The following is a 17567-nucleotide window of genomic DNA, read 5'->3' as shown; positions in this document are numbered from 1 at the left end:
GATGAGCATCAACGTGCGCTTCTCGAGTTTTGCGCGATTGAGTCCATCAAGTGGCATTTATTCCTCCTCGATCTCCGCATTTTGGTGGACTCTGGAAAGCGGCTGTCAAAACCGCAAAGCATCATTTTTACCGGGCCGTTGGATCCTCAGTTCTTGGATTTGACGAGCTGCGAACTCTGCTCTGTCACATTGGTGCTGTCATAAACTCACGGCCTTTATTGTCTCTTTCAGAGGATCCTGCAGACCTTGAAGTCCTAACGCCATCCCATTTTTTAACTGGTGGCCCGTCAGTCAGTTTTATCGAGCCTGATGTCACAAAGCTGAATTTCAACCGTTTGGACAGCTGGCAGCGTGTGCCTTTCCTGCAGCAATCTTTCTGGGCCCAATGAAAGGAGGAGTATTTAAGCCTTCTTCAGCAGCGCTCCAAATGGCGTGCGTCCGGCCCTGCCTTGGCTATTAACGATTTGGTGCTAGTCAAGGACGAGAACCTACCCCCCATGAAGTGGCCGTTGGCTAGAATTCTGGATCTAGTCCCTGGTCGGGATGGAGTGCCTCGAGTGGCGGTGGATAGAACCGCTTCTGGAACTACCAAGCGCGCAGTGACCAATCTTTGCCTATTGCCCCTTAAGGATGAAGTTGAAGGACAGGCCTCAACTGGGGGGAGTATGTCCGGTCAGGCAGCAGCTACGGCATAAATTGGCATATATATAAATGTAATAATTATAGTTTAGCATATAATCATTTTCTCATCGCTTTGTTAGTCGCCTCAAGCCGACTCTTCTCGGCCGCTCGGCTTTATTTTATCTTTGTTATTAAGTTAACGAGCTTTCGCCCGTCCTATGCTAAAAGGCGGCCTCACTTGTACTCTTTATCTCAGTGCATACGCATTCTAAATCGGAGCTTTCTGTCACTCCATTTCATATGCGAATAAATAACGTTGTGAAACAAATAATTACTTTTTTATTATTTTGGATAAAAGTCATTGAAAAATCTCAATGACCAAACAACATTTTTGTTTTATTTTCTAAGAAAGAATAACGTAAGAATTAAACAATTTTAGAACAAAGGATGCTCAAATTTCAGTAACAAATTTCCCAAAAATTTTTTTATACAAATTTAAAATTTTATTTGAACAAACAATACACTAGAAAACTTTTTCATTTAGGAAATACTGAAAAAATCGTCTTTATTACATAACTTTTGAGTGAGAAGTCGGACGGTTGAGGTTTGACATGTATTCAAGATTAGAATGTAAATCAAAGGCAAACAAAATATCGGAAGGATCAAAGATAAGATAGATATATTTTTCACTAAATAAGGTTATTAAATTCTTGGGACTATTAATGTATAAAATGGTTGCTCACCCTTTGTTTAACCACTAACCATACAACATATAGACTTCTCATTTCATACAACGAAAATGGACGCAAAAATTTCTTGCGACAGGCCACCGGAGGCCCCAGAGAGAATCTTACTCTCATTCTTACGCTCATTTTTACGCTCATAATCTCATTGAACTTTTTTGGTTGTTCAGTCGCAGAGAGGCGCATCATCAAGAAGGTTCTTCCGCGGTTAAACCGATCTTTATATGTATGCGTGCTCACACATTCACACACACGGTTTCAAGTGTGTGCGTTCGACTTAGTTTTGAAGCCAGCAAAAATTTTTGATTTTTGTAACTTTTCAGGCATGCTACTCTAAGAAAATAGGAGTATGCAGCCAGTACTAGGTTATGCTCACGCACCAAGGGAACCACAATCTTCCAAAATTTGAAAGTTGTTGGAGACGTCGGCGGCGTATTAGTATACAGAATTAGGGAAGAACCAAAGGCTAGTGAAAATCTTCCAGAATTTGAAGTTTTTTGGAAATGACGGCGGCGTATTAGTATACAGAATGGGAGAACAACCAAAGGCTAGTGAAAACCCTGAAGATTGAAGCGAAAACGGCAGTTAAATCGCTAATAATTCATCCGAACAACGTACAAGCCGTAATGGAGCACATATGGAGCAACTAAATGCGAGATCTGCTCGAGGTTATCAGTAACCGTAAGCGGATGGTGCTGTCAACGAATCCATCAGTGAGTAACATTTTCATGTTCTATGTCGCCCTATACGAAAGGTGATCTTCATAAATGGGCAACACTACGATGAGGATAGGGATATTTAAGTTTTTTTTTCGATGGGGGACTATTTTCTTTCGCTAGGCAATAACGTTTTAGTTGACCGAATCGGGCATATATTGGCAGCCGGCTACGTATGACTACAGGGTTAAGTACCATCGGCAGCCGGATGACCAAGGAACGTGTTCCTACCATAAGGGAGGCTGCCTAGTCCAGAGTTTCGTTTGATTGCGTGTTTTTTTGGTCACACCAAAGTCACCTCAGAGTTCTGCGGTCTGTAGTCCTCAGGATAGCCCAATGGCTATCCTACATAATCCATTTTGTTTACCACTTTTATAATCTACACAAATCGCGAGCCTCATCGCGTACTGTAGTCTGCAGCTGCAAGAAGATTTGGAGGAATTTTCTTATTTATAGTTATAGCACCGTTACCATTCCAATTTATGTGTGAAATTTCTGTCGCGTCACCGCTCATCATCTGTAATGATGAGTGGTCCGCCGAGTGTATAAAGCGGCAGGGGAAGAGCTAGATAAAGTCTACGTGGGCGCCAAACTTGTTGCTTTGTTGCAATTTTGCCGAGGTGCAATCCGCATCTTCCCATTACGAACTGACGAGTGGCAAATGTGAAGAGTCGTCGGTGACAGCGAGTCATTGATGAATACCTCACCGACGACAAAGAGGCCGAAAGGTGGAGGGGAAACTATCAGATGTCTTTTTCTGCAGACGGATTCTGCAGATAAAGCTTCACTATTGTAAAGCAGCCTCAGCTGCGCTACTGCTTCAACTGGCTGAAGATGTAGCCGACATAGACCTAGTCCAGAATCCATGGCTAGCAGCAGGGTTTCTGGACTAGCGAACAGAGAGGGTGCAAGCAACTATTAAAAAGCTTAGTAAACTAGAGCCTGCATTTTAAATAAGAAGCATCTACCTATGCAACAGCTACGTCATGGCCTACGAGAGTCCGGAACCCCCAGACGAGTTAGGGGAGAGACTAGTACAAGACGGCGCTTAACATAGCCCTCATATTAGTCAAATACTTCAACGCTCACCAGCTCAATGGGAGAGCTCAAACACAAATGACTGCTGTGAATCTTTTTTTAATTTTCTACTCTTGTAGCTCTCTGGAAGGTCTAGGAGAAGCACTTCTTCTCTGACCATAGGTATATCATATATCCCTTAATCTTAAAAGCAGAAGACCAGAAGTTTTTCAATACCACAGAAAGGTCAACTGGGCCAAATATTACCAAATCCTGCCGAACACCATTGCGCCATAGCCACCAGACTATCTCCAAACCGTGGAAAATGTAAACACTCTGGTACAAGATATCACTCATGCCTGCAAAAATGCCCTCAGAGGGGAATGCCCAAAAACAAAACCAAACATGCGAAAAAGGCCACAATGGTGGTCTAAAGAACTAGCCACCCTACCTCCAGAAAGCAAGCTCTGTTAAATAGGGCCTCTGGACCGAATATAAGGCCATCCAAAAAGCGAAGCGCTCCCCACGGAGCGAGGCTTAGGAAAATCCAATCCCAATCAGATACAACTCTTGGCACAAAAAAAAAAATGGTACGTGGACCAGCAGAAGTGAGGAATCTCTAGCTACACTGGTGGACACCCACTTTTCAGGTTGCACCCCATAAGCGGATGCTGCGCTCATTGCAAATATCCCTCCTAAGAACTTCAAACTAGATATGGACCAGAAAATCCTACACTGGCCGGCCTGCCCAGACGAAGTACCTGCACAAATCGAACAAGTAGAGGACATTGCCATAAATTGGCTTTTAAATTAACAGATCGTTTAAGCTGTGTAAACTTCCGCAAACGTGGCTCAAATCACGGATCTTTTTCATACTCAAAGTGGACAAGCCATCACCTACGACTCCAAAAGATTTCACACCAATCAGTCTATCATCCTTCTTAAGACTAAACCACCAAAGGCTTCCTATCAGCAACAGTGCCAGGTACCTAGGGGTAATACTGTACATGAAGATAAACTGAAACCTAAACATAAAAGAAAGGTCAAAAAAGGCTGCTATAGCCCATTTCACCTGCATAAAAGCAATAGGATTCAAGTGGAGCATGTCACCCTATAAGCTGGATCTGCACCGCCATAGTCGGATCTATAATACTGTATGGAGTACTGGCCACCATGGCTAGTCCTCAAAAAGCGAGGAGCAGCTCTATGAATCAGTGCTGGAGCATCCCTATGCATCAGTTATGCATCACTACGATCCACCCCCTTAACCCACAAATAGAAAGGAATTGGGGGACCTAACCCCATCCCCAGAAAATGCACTAAGCTTCTACACTGATGGCACCAAACTAAACAATAGAGTAGAAGCATACTCCGAAACACTAGGCATTAGACCCTCTTTTAGACTAGCAAATCACTGCAGTGTCTCCCACAAAGAAAAGTCAACATATACAGTGACAGCCAAGCGGCTATTAAATCGATCCGCTCGGTCACCAGCAACTTAAAAACGGTCTCAGACTGTAGATCAGGGGTGCCCAGTTCCATTGCTCCTCCTTTTTTGTTTGATTCATAGGGCTTTGGGGATGGCTGCTCCCAGCATAGGTAAGGCAAATTACAAGAACAATTGTGCGTAGTTTAACAACATTTAACAAAGTTTCAACACCTTTTAGGCTATTGCGAAGGCATTTTGTTGTTAGATTACCGAAAACTTTTTACTGGAAGAAATTACTGAAATGAATCACATGTTTACAGCCAGCTTACATATAGCTAAAAATCTAAAATCATTTTCGGATGGGGATTTTGTTAAAACAGTTTGCTAAAATATGTTATTTGAATTATACATTTTTTTTTTTTCCTATTGAAAATGTTTTAATAATTTATTTGTGTAAAACGATACGAAATGAGAAAAAAAATCTCGCACAGATGTATTGGATGTGTTGGATCGGTATCGGTTTGCTCTGTTATAAGCGGTACTCTGCACGAGATATCTAATCAATATGATATAAGCCTCAGCTGGGTTCCCGGTCATAGGAACATCACAGGCTGCTCCAAATTGGGGAAACTGTTAGACCGTGAGTCCTTCTACGAAAAAGGGAATAAGATCTGGTTTATGGTATCACAAAAGACGATATAAGTGTACCGGATGCCTCTCTATAACTTGGATACTATAAAAACTACAGAATTGCGATTATGTACGGAGCCCAGAAGTGCATGCGGATCAAGCTTAACATTATTCAGATGGGACAACTATATCATAAAGCTGCTATAGGAGTGATCGGGTCAACTATCTTATTCTTCAATTTATATATAATATATATATATAATATAATATATATATATAATATATATATTATATATAATATATGTTGAGCTATCAGCGTTTTGATAGCGGCCGAATTAATAGACCAGGTTCAATTTTACAAATCAATTTATTATGGGTCAATTTAACCCCAAAACAAATTCCGCGGCCGGTCCAAAACAATGCCGAATTACAACAAACCCAAAACCAAGAGCTTGCGCAGAAGCTCAACCAAAGCTCCCCGAAGCGCATACGCTACAAATAACAATAAAGCGCATGCGAAACTGGGAGACAAAACAGAGACGAAAACATGCTGATAACAACAGCTGCAGCTTAGCATTTTATGATTATTTTAAATGCACCTTTTGGTGGCTGCTTGGCCCAACATCCTCCCCCCATTGAAGGGTGGGCCTTCAATAACACTGTTGGAAGGGGCAGCAGTCACATCATTCCAGTGGGTATTCCTTGGGTTGTCTTTCCTAGCATAGAGCGACGACACATCCCGTGATAGTTCACCGCGTCCAGAAATCACCCAGCCAAATCGCGTATTCTGGGCAATGGGAAGCCCGTGACCTAATTGGATTTGACCAGCCGACAATAGGTCAAAGAATAAGCTGGCTCCAATTAACAGGTCCACTCGCTGCGTTTTGTAGAAGTTAGGGTCAGCTAGATCCAAATTGCCAGGAATCTTCCAGCGCGAAGCTTCTATGTCCTGGCTAGGTTGATAGTCCGTTATATGTGAAGCTACAACAGCCTCAATTTCCACTGAGTAAGTGCTAAGGCGGGACTTCAAGCACACATTAACGGATGCTCCATCCGTATCAAACCCAGCGCCGCCGAAACCGGCCACCGTAGTGGAGCATTTGGAACGGCCAAGCTGAAGTTCATTCGCCAGCCGCGACGAGATGAAGTGCACTTGTGAGCCGGAATCCAATAAAACTCGGCAAGGCAAGAAGGCTCCAGATCGACCACGAACGAGTACATTGGCTGTTGGCAGGAGCACTAGCTCAGCATTGCGATCCTGGTTCATAACAGGGTTGATTGAGCGGGATGGGTGCGCAACAGTAACGGCACCGATGGGACGGGAGACTCGTGCGGGTGAAATCTGCCCGCGAGGGTGCAACAAAATATGGTGACGGTGATTGCACGTCGAGCAGCGGGAAGCTGAGCATCCGCGAGCGAGATGGCCATCCTCCAGACAAACAAAACAGCGAGCTAGACGCCGCACTTCGTCGTACCGTTCTTCAATTGTCAAAGCACTAAACTTTGAACAAGAAGGAAGCTCGTGCACCGAAATGCCACACAGGGCGCATAGAGCAGGACGGGCGTTAATAACCATGCACGAAGATCGGTTATTCCAAGATCTACCTCGGCCCACTTGGTTAGCTGGGGGAGACGCTTGTAGCAACGCCGGAATGCTGTCGTTGCTTCCGGCGAGAGTGTCTTCCCACTTGGCCTTTGTGGCAGGATCCAACTTCTGCAGGATAATCTGGATAAGGAAGCATCCTTGGATCTCGGCAGCTGATCCGGAACTCAGAAGAGCCCGCATATGCCCATTGAACCGATCCGATAGCTCCCGCAAAGTAGTAACAGATCCTGGCTCGACCACACGAAGCTGCAGGATCTCATTAATGTGAGACTGAAATATTAAACGCCGATTACTAAAACGATTGCGCAATAGGTCAAGGGCCACATCGTAGTTCGCGTCATTAATTTCCAGAGCTCTCACCGTATCCAAGGCTGACTCGCGCAGGCATGAAATGAGCCACCGGAGCTTTTCCATTTTCGTTAGGTGAGGATGGCTGTCGATCGTGGTCTTAAAAAGGGCGCAGAAATCCGGCCACTCGGCATAGCCGCCGCTGAATGTTGGCATCGGCAACGGTGGCAAGGAGGGGGCTGGCTTGTATGGCATTGGCGATACGCTGGCACCGTCGAGAAGTGTGGAGTGGGCAGCGATTCTAATGGAGCGCTTGGCAACCTCCACCTGAATTTCCACTTCCACATCAGTCGCCAGCTGCGAGAATTTCCAATACAGATCACTCCCGATCTCGCTAAAATTAAGCTCCTCCAACTCTTCTTGAAGCGCGGTGAACCGCTCACGCAAACGCTTCTCCACCGACTCCAGCGCCATAATGGAAGAATCCTCAGTCCGCGCCGCAGCCTTCACCTTATGATGCAGCGCCTCCATTTCTTGGCAGGCCACCTCTGCTCTTTTCCGCAGCATCCTTTCCCGGTTTGCGGCAGCAGCTCCAATAATCTCAGCTCCAGACTCCATTCTTCAATTAAAATGCAACTTGTAGCAACAACAACAAGGGCGTTTTCTTGGCACTTTTAATGCTGATAACAATAATAAACCGGGATGAAATCACGTCGGGGTCACCAATGTTGAGCTATCAGCGTTTTGATAGCGGCCGAATTAATAGACCAGGTTCAATTTTACAAATCAATTTATTATGGGTCAATTTAACCCCAAAACAAATTCCGCGGCCGGTCCAAAACAATGCCGAATTACAACAAACCCAAAACCAAGAGCTTGCGCAGAAGCTCAACCAAAGCTCCCCGAAGCGCATACGCTACAAATAACAATAAAGCGCATGCGAAACTGGGAGACAAAACAGAGACGAAAACATGCTGATAACAACAGCTGCAGCTTAGCATTTTATGATTATTTTAAATGCACCTTTTGGTGGCTGCTTGGCCCAACAATATATATATTATATATCTGAACTGGGTTATTATGTCTTGGCACTAGGTGCCAACATCTACTTTTTGAACACACACTGTTCAAGACATGCCAAGACATAATAACCCAGTTTAGATCACCTGGTCCATATTACAGATGCGAACACAGAGTGAATCGGTTCGTTACTCGTTACTCCTATACGAAATCCCTTGTAATGTCAGTACCATCTCGTAGTACTTATACCCAACCTATACGAAATCTCTCGTTATCTCAGTAACATCTCGTGGTACTTATACCTAACCAACGTCGTGTGTTGCTCTCATAAAACGGACCTATATCGGAGGACCGATACGTAACCACTGCTGAGTTTTTCTCCCACCAGAAGGATCGTCAGCAGGAATCACCGATACGAAATCAGCCGAATTCTTTACCACCAACCACCGCCACCTATACTCAAGGACAACCAACCAGGACTTCAAGTATCTCACATCAACCTCTGCCTGACCACAGCAAGCGACTGTTCAACTCGAGCAGACCCTTGAAGAACCCAGGTAAATTACGGCAGACCTTTATACGTTCTTTGACTACGACTCCAGGACCTTTTTTTGCTCCGAACCCTGTGGTACGTTGGATTCCAATCTTGAATTTGAATTCATATTTGAAGATGCCGTGCGGGCGAGGATGCCGCAGCCGCTCGGGCAGTCGCTTGAGCGCTACCAGCGTCGCTGTTGACGTCCGGCAGGCTAGGAAATATAGGGAGCACTCTATCTCCGTGGAGCTGGAAGCCGGAGAAGTGGACCAGCGAAGCTGAAGAAGGCAGCCACGGAGCTGACCTTCTCCTGCCCTGGAGAGCTGCCACCACTGCCATCGCTTATGTCGCCTCGCGCCGCCGTTGCTGCTGCACAGTGGGCTGTCCTGGCCGAGTTGTCCGTAACGCAGTATGCACCATTCAATAGGTGTCTACCACAGTGACTCGTTAAGACGAGCTGGTGGTAGCCCTGTTGTTCCGGGTGGCCGAGCTGGAGACCCGGCTCACCATGCCACCATCGATGATGACGACGCTACGCCCAACGCCGCTGAAAAAGAAGCGGCCCCTGTAGCCCCAGTTCCGGTCCGCCGTACTAAGGTGCGGGAGACTTGGTCCTGTGTGGTGAAGGGGGTCGACCCAAGACTCTCAGCAATGAAGGCGCACCAACCCTTGGAATCCGGGTGCACGAGGTCCGAGAGCTGAGGTGTGGCGGAGCCATCATCCGCACGCTGTCAGCCTCGGGGGCATTCAAAGTCGCGGCATCCAAAAAGTTCGCTGAGGTCGTACTTAGTGTGGAGTGGAACCAAGCCTCGCCTGATGGTCTTGAGTGTTGTGAATGAAAAACCTACAGGGACAAATGACCGTTACTGACTTCAATAAGTCGGACCACTTTGTTTCGAAGACGTGGACCGCAGCTGTGGGACCGCAGCATTACGAACGTAACTCTGAAAGACCTTGATGTCATGGTCTTTTTGGACATTGATCTTTTCTACATAAAGTGGTTTAGCTTCCGCAGCCGGTCCCGGGTCGGCCGTATGCCTGCCATCGCTGCGTAGGCTTCGACTACAAGGTCCAGGAGTGCTGCTTAAAGGTGAGTGTGGGCCGCCAGTGCGGACAGGGGGGCCATGTAGCAGCGAAGTGTACCACTCTGGTGGACTGCCGAAACAGCCGATTCAAAGGGGTACGGGGGATAGGGGGATAAGGGGATAGATCCGTACCTTCAGTACATGAATAGGGTATTACTCCTGCTGGATAACAATCCTGTCCTGACGCGTCTTCCCACCTCTTGTTTAGTAAGATGTCCAGGCAAACAGCTGGTCATTCAAACTATGATCGGGGTGAGACGCTGGCCGATTGGGTGATTACCCGGGATGCGCAGGTTCTGAACGAGCCTAGTGAGTGGTACACTTTAGACGGTCCGATGATACTTTTGTGTATAAGGCAGCTATGAGAATGTGTGCTTTTCAATGGAGTGTATTGGGGGGTCATGGCGTGAGTGATAACAATCCGAATAAGATTGTGGTGACCCATACCTTAGCCCTGGATGCGAATGTTGCGGTTAATGGGTGACGCTTTTATAGATCGAATTGGGCCCTTCATGGGCATTATGTGAGAGAAGCGACGGCACAAGTCCCGTTTAGCACCTTCTATGCTATGAATGAGGATGAGCAAGTTGCATGTCTGACTGGGTGGGTTACTAGTGCGAATGGTGCAATATTTGCGAGGCATCGCTAGGAGCGTGTTAGGAGCGTGAGTTAAAAGCCGAACAGCGGTCACTCCGGTCTCTTAGGATGCAATTCCAAAGGGCCAGAAGGACCAATGCAGAAGGCGTGGGCCAGCTTAGGGAACAGCCTAATACTTGGATTCACGAGTATAAAAATAGGGTTTTGACAGAGAGAGAGAAGATGGGTGGCGCATTTTCGTAGAACAAAATAAGCACGATCCTTGGGGTCGTGTTTACAAAGTTCTGCGGGAGAGTGGTAAGAATTGGGTGTGGGACAGGAGTGTGCGTGCCTAACAGGTTTGAGCCCAATTGCTTACAACCTGGAAGGACTGTGTGGAATGTCTATCGTGCGAATTCTTTCCTAGGGAGGATCGACAGCACTCAGTGGTAATGCTTTAGTGGACGGATCATCCCCCTAGTGGATGAGCTAGCTTGAGTGGACGTTCACCAAGCTGCGATCTGGGAAAGCGTCTGGAATGTATGGGTTTACGGGGAAATTTCTAAAAGTGTCTGGATGTCCATTCCAGACTACTTATATGAATTATTTGGCAAGTGAGTGTGATCCTAAATTCACCCGATAGGGTCTGAAGCAATCCGCGGTCCTTTCGGTGCATAAGCCTCGTTCCAGTTCTTGTAAAAGTTCTGGATTGAATGCTGGTGGAACGCCTGCAGGAGAATGTGGGGACAGATATCTGACAGGCAGTTTGGCTTTCGTGAAGGGAGGTGTATGGAGGACGCTTGAAGGAGCTTTCAGGACTCTGTGAGATCCAGCAATTCCAAGTTCGTCCTCAGTGTGTTTGTGGATTTTAAGGGGGCTTTTGATTACATTAGTTGGGCTAGTGTGATTCGGAGATTGAACGAGTGTGGGTGCCGGGACGTAGCTCATTGAAAGACTAACTTCTCGGGACGAAATGCATGTGGCTTAGGTTCTTATCCCAAGCACATGGGATTAAGACAACGTGGCAGTATATAAAGTATAGCTTCCCCAAATTAATTGTGTTGTATGCTTTTCTATGTTTTTAAATAAACAACTCAAAGAATCCAATAGGGAAGCAGAACCTAGCAGTAACTCTTCTAAAAATGGTCCGAAATGGACATAAACAGTTCTGCCATCTCAAAAAAAAAAGAAATTTGCTATTTAGCAAATAAAGAATAAAGAAAATTTAAGAATAAAGAAAAATAAAAGAAAACAAAAAGAAAATTAGAATTGACCAGCAAAGTTTAATTTGAAAGTTCACCTTACTTCGACCATTTCGGACGCGCAAACCATTTGTGGCAACAATGGACGCAACTACAAATACTGACGAAGGCATTGCCAAAGATCATCAAATGGTGTTAGACGACAGCCGAATGAAAATGAGAGAGATAGCAGGGGTTATTTGTAGAAAAACGGTCACATTTGCAGAATGTTCGCTTTAACCATGCGCCATACTTACGAGCTCTGGCCCGAACCACTTATTTTTGTTTGGTCATCTTAAAACTGCGCTCAGAGGACGAAGATTTTCATGAAATGAGAAGGCAATATCTTTAGTGATCAATTGTTCTGATGAGAAAAACGCCGAGTACAAATAACGTCAGCGCGTCCCAGGAGCATTGGGAATGGCAGTAAACTTTAAGTCAATTACAACTTCATACCTCCATGGTCCTCTCACTTTGGAGGACTTTGGGAAAGCACAAAGCCGCTAAGCAGCTATTAATTTGATGTTTCAGCGGGGTAACGCTTAAAAAAGCGTAAACGCAATATGAATAGCTAGCCACAGCCATTGAGACACAGAGACGTGTTGGAACAAGGTACCAAGGTCAGGAGTATGCTTCCACCAAAATTATTAATATTATGTCTTGAAAATTTTTCCCTTTTGTTCAAGAGTGCACTAGAAATTTTCTCCCTTATATAAATTGATGGGGTTTTGAATTGGGGATTGGGATCCATGTCCGGCTTTGACTGGCCATTATCGGCAAAGTCGTTCTCCGCCAAAAGAGCGTCAAGTCTCTGCGTCTCCAGAGCGTCAACATGTTTATTTTTTTTTTTGGAAAATTGAAATTATTGTTTTTGTACTATTTCTTGGTGGTCTAGTGTTAACAGATATGATGCCAATGTTGTTGTTGAGGGCTAACACTGGAGAGCGGGAGCGATGTGCTTGCTCGGGGGTTTGAGGTGTTTTTGCTTCAATTTTTATTACCTGTTTGAACAGGCGCGGAAGCAAGAACGAGCTATCTCCAGTTGCACTGAGAGAACGATCGATAATCTGTTATTGATTTTATGGAAAAGAAAGCAAAATATGTGTTTGATCGTTGGCTTCCACTCTCTCATCCAAGTGTTGTCTCAATGTTTGTGTTGAAGAAAATGAAGAGTCAATAAATAACAATTCAAAGGCGTTCTTTTTTGTCAAGCTGAGAAATATCCTTTGGTGCGAGGACGTAATTCTTTACTATCCAGACTGAAAAGAATAAAATAAAGGTGTTTTTAACATTACCCGTCTAGAGGCACTAGGTCTTGGGCACTAGAGGAATATATTTGGTAGAGCATTTAATCGGTTTTGCAACAAACCCAAGTATACTTCTGCTTCTTTTTACATATTTATTTCTATATATATTTGCAGTTAATTTTCTGCAATTATCTATTTCTAATTAACTATTAAAAATTGAGCTCTTCGGTAGCTCTATCCCCTTCACTAACTTTTGCCTCTATTTACTTTTCATTACCCGTGTATTGATACAGTGTTTGAAGGCTAATTTGTATTGGAAATTTATTTTCCTTTAAAAAAAATAATAATATTGAAATATCAAATTGTCTGCTCATATTGTGCAATAAGCCGTTTCCTTCGTCCCAGGCCAGCATATATTGATTGTTTGACAATTTGTAACATAGCAAATATGCCGACCTTACTGCAACTGTCTCTGATGCCATTTTCCGCTTCAGGATGATATGCGATCCTTTATGCGGCAGACCAAGTGTGGGTTTAAAGAATTAATCGTTGGTTTTAAAAAAAATTGTAATATAAATAAAAAAATTCTAAAGTTTAATCAATCTTACCTATCAGAATTGTAGTCTAGGGGGCTTACGAAGTAAGGAGGAGGAGTCTTAATCTCAATTGACTCCAATTTCGCTTTTGAAGAGATAAAGTTATCAGAGTTTGGTGATTTCGAATATATCTGCGCTAAAGTTATAATGAGCGCTCAATCGTAATTTATTATCTGTTCTTGCATTCCATCTTCCGAATTTCCTTCGTAAGAGGGTTCCTATATATATTTCTGGCCTAGGCCATACTAAGCGTTGCCTGGCGCCATCTGATGTTTTCATTGGGATGTTTGACATGTTTTAGCAGAAACGTGCTCAGAATGTTTTGACGTACGGCTATAATTTGTGTTGTTTACAGTTACTTGAAAAAATCAATTTGGCAGAAAATGGAATTAACTCGTATAAATTTCCGCTGCAATCATTTTTTACGGCTTTCGACGTGAATGAACATGACAAGAGTGCATTGATGAACTTAAATCTTTGTGTGGTGATGGAGCATCATCTTATAGCACTGTGGAAAACTGATATAATGAATTCAATCGGGGCTCGCTCGAAGACGAAGGTCGTGAAGGTCGTCCAAAAACAGTCGTTGTTCCAGAGTACATTGACAAGATCGTCATCTGACATACCGTGAGATAGAGGCATCCTTGGGCATTTCTTCCACCAGCATACATTCGATATTGCACTTAGCCGTAAAACAAATGTTTTCTCGTTGGATTTACAATCGCTCAAAAAAAAATCGCGCAAACAAAACAGCAATCGACCGTGTGGGTCTTCGAAGACGAGCCAAATCCAACGAAATTTGTTCGTGGAAGAAGCACTTCGAAGCAAATGGTGGCCTGTTTCTTCGGTAAAGCAGGTCATGTGGCGAATGTTCCGCTTGAGCAACGTAGGATGGTCAATTCTGAGTGGTACACCACAATTTGTTTGCCTGAAATCTTCGGAGAAATTCGAAAATCGAACAAGAGAAAACGGATCATTCTGCACCATGACTAAGCGAGCTCTCACACATCAGCTCAAACCAGCGCCTTTTTGACCGGCCAAAATGTCAAATTGATCATTCGCCATACAGCCCTGACTTGGTACCCAATGACTTCTTCTTATTCCGGCAAATCAAGAGAAAAATGCGTGGTCAACGATTTTCGACGCCAAAAGATGCTGTTGAAGCGTTCAAAATCCATGTTTTGGAGGTGTCTCAATCGGAGTGGACAAAGTGCTTCGACAATTCCTTTGAAAAACAATGCTTTGAAAAACAATAAAACCATTTTTAATCATAAATATTCGCATTTTTATTATTAGGCCAGAAATATATATAGCAACTCTCGTACTGGCAACATTTGTCTGACCTGCTGGTAATTCTAGATGACTTTAATTTACCATAACTCACTTTGTCAAATATCAAACTCATCTTTACCCATCATGATAACCCGGAGATCATGTTTTGAATGTCCCTTGGTCAAATCAACAATACAATCCCAATAAAATCCCAATCACAATAAAATCCCAAGTATAACAATAAAATATAATCAACAAAGCCTCTTAGATTATAGAAATATTATTAATTTGTGGCAAAGCCATTGAATGCATTTCACCTTTTTCTGGCTACAAACCATAATAATAGAATAACCATTTTCTTGTTAACGTAATATCGGAAAAATGCTTACCATTTAAATCCGATTTATTTTTTCTCAAATCATCTACGCTAATCATTTTTGTACGTAAGTAACTATAAAAAAGTGCTTAAAAAATGCACACACATATGTAAACATTGAAACTTTATCACGTCCATTTTGTTGTTTTTTAATTTTTATGTTTATAATTTTTTTGTTTTGTTCTTACATAATGTTATTTTTTGTACCCGCAAATCTAGTTCCATATGGTTTAGTTGCACAAAAATAAGAAAAAATTAATTGTTTATGGAAATATAAGCTTAAAGCAAAATATTATAATATTGTTTCGTAGATAGGCAATACTGATTTATTTACGCGCATGCTCCTAAACTTTATTGTTGGCATGTTATGCGAATATACCGCTAATACCAATAAATATAATCGAAATCGGGTTTAACCATACAGACTTCTTGTTTAAACTTCTTTGTTTTAGTTGTCAAGATTTCTCGCGAACTACTCAACCGATCTTAATGAAATTTTACACAGGTCTTCGAGATATCATTTACAAGGAATTGAACGAAGGATTTTTTTTGTTAATTATAACTATTAAAAACAAAATCGATAAATTTTCATTGAAATTTGAATTTTTTATAAAAACGCCTGTCAAAAATACAACTTTTATTTGTTTCCCCTTCGTTCAATACCTAGTTTTTTGTCTTTACTAAAACATGTATTTTTTTTTATTTCTGATGATTCTGAAAAAAGTTCTGCTGACAACGCCTGTGATATTTTTGTTCTTAAATTTCACAAAATGTTTATTATAATATGTATCTTTTAAATAATAAAAAGTTTTATGAAAATATTTCTGTTTTTATATGCAAAAAAATTATTGGAAAAAATACGTTTTTTCCCCGAGGTCACCCATGTAACTCCTTAAAAAACCAAGGGTGTCGTATTGCTTTACTGCTACCATAAAATTTTTACACACGTTTTAGAGACATTCTTCAGCTCAAGGTAAAAATACAACAATTTACAACAGAAAAAAAAACATATTTTGGGACCTTATGTGAGACTCTAGAAGATAACTTTTATATTTTAAATCTAAAAATAACTCATATTTTATTTTAAATAAATTTTTAGACGAAAAAAGTATTCAATATATGTAATTCCAAAAAAGTAAATCTCAGAAAAAAATATTTTTCACTCTTGGTAACTGTTTGTATTGAAGGAGCTAAAAAGTCAGTTGCGTCACGTAAATCTCTAACTTTAGTGCAACGAATATTATGTTTACAGTTTTAGTATTTTTTGGTTAAATGTTTGGTAAAAATGTATTTTCATCACTTGGCTACATTCTGCTGATGAATTAGGTTATTTGCTTTAAACGGAAATAAATTTAAGTAACTTGGATTTTTTGAAGTCGAAAAGAGCATGAGTGTTAACGATGAAAAAGCAGTGGACAGCGATGAAGATTATTGTATTGAGGGCGACTGTGATGCCAAAAGTAGCGAAAATAGCGACACCAGCTCTGACGAATCGGATGGATCAGAGGTGAAAGAAAAAAAAAATATTTCTTCGTTTATACATCAAGATGGAGAGGGTAGCAGCCCCACGTCTCGGAAGACCAGACAGGCGAAAGGCTCGAAACAAAAATTTAAAAACGATAAAGATGAACTTCACTCAGATGAAGAGGCTGATAAATCCAGATCTAATGCGCTTTGGGCCGATTTTCTTAATGACGTTGGGTCTACAACAGAAACCCAACAGAGAAACCCAACGGTAATCCAGAAAAAAATACCTGTAGAAACACGGTCGAGCGGACTACAAAAAAATGTGAACATGACTGAGGAGGGGCTGTCTAGTAAAAAGAATATAGAGAAAAGAGCAGTTAAACGACCCACAGGACTGGGTGGTGTCGGTTCTTTCATAAATATATTGGGTAAAAAGAAGAAAATGTCTGTGTTGGAAAAGTCGCAAATGGATTGGAATACGTTTAAAAGCGACGAAGGCATAGATGAAGAGTTACGTACACACAATAAGGGCAAGGAAGGGTAGGTTGATTTAAACTAAATTTTTTAACAATTATATTTAATAATTAAATTGTCGCTTTAGATATTTGGACCGCCAAGACTTTTTACAAAGGACAGATATGCGTCAGTTTGAAATTGAGAAGAGCTTGCGACAATCACGTCGGAAAAAATAATCATCTCTTAAAGACGAATTTATTTTCATCCATTTTGCTTAAGATAATATTTTATAGAATAATATAACTATAAATAAGCTAAGGATTAATATAAATTACAAATATTTATTCAGGGTCGATGGGAGAAAATCCATTTATGATACCGCAAACCAAAAAGGAGCTTTCGGTTTAATCCGACGTCTTCTGAATTCCGGACCCTGGTGAAAACGCCCTGGCAATTGTGTACTAGCATTGATTTGTCATATCCTTGCAGAGATCGGAAATGTCATACTTCGTGGTCAAAATGTATATAAAAAATTAGTTTCATTCTGAATTTCTTTAAAGGATCGGCCAACTATATCAGATAATTGCGATATATTTAAAGCTTACAGACTCAAAAATTACCCACATTTTTTACACGTGTGTAATGC

The 17567-nt window shown here is 42.2% G+C and overlaps 2 protein-coding genes across 2 annotated transcripts in view; one reads left to right on the top strand and one right to left on the bottom strand.

Moving 5' to 3' along the window:
* The window catches only part of LOC6496680 (guanine nucleotide exchange factor DBS), a 136077-nt gene extending 120931 nt beyond the window's left edge, over positions 1–15146 (bottom strand). Inside the window, exon 1 of the mRNA XM_044715299.1 lies at positions 15012–15146. The gene's annotated coding sequence lies outside the window, so the exon portion shown is untranslated. The remainder of the gene's footprint in view (positions 1–15011) is intronic.
* Positions 15147–16273: 1127 nt separating this feature from the next.
* Positions 16274–17252, top strand: LOC6493891 (craniofacial development protein 1). Its single transcript, XM_001961349.4, has 2 exons — positions 16274–17005; positions 17067–17252. Exons 1-2 carry the CDS (start codon positions 16386–16388, stop codon positions 17155–17157), a joined length of 711 nt encoding a protein of 236 aa, XP_001961385.2. The 5' UTR covers positions 16274–16385; the 3' UTR covers positions 17158–17252.
* Positions 17253–17567: the final 315 nt, after the last annotated feature.

This window comes from Drosophila ananassae, chromosome 3L (genome assembly GCF_017639315.1).
Source record: "Drosophila ananassae strain 14024-0371.13 chromosome 3L, ASM1763931v2, whole genome shotgun sequence".
NCBI lineage: Eukaryota > Metazoa > Arthropoda > Insecta > Diptera > Drosophilidae > Drosophila > Drosophila ananassae.
Note: the sequence above shows the minus strand (reverse complement) of the source record. Positions and strands in the feature narration are given on the sequence as shown.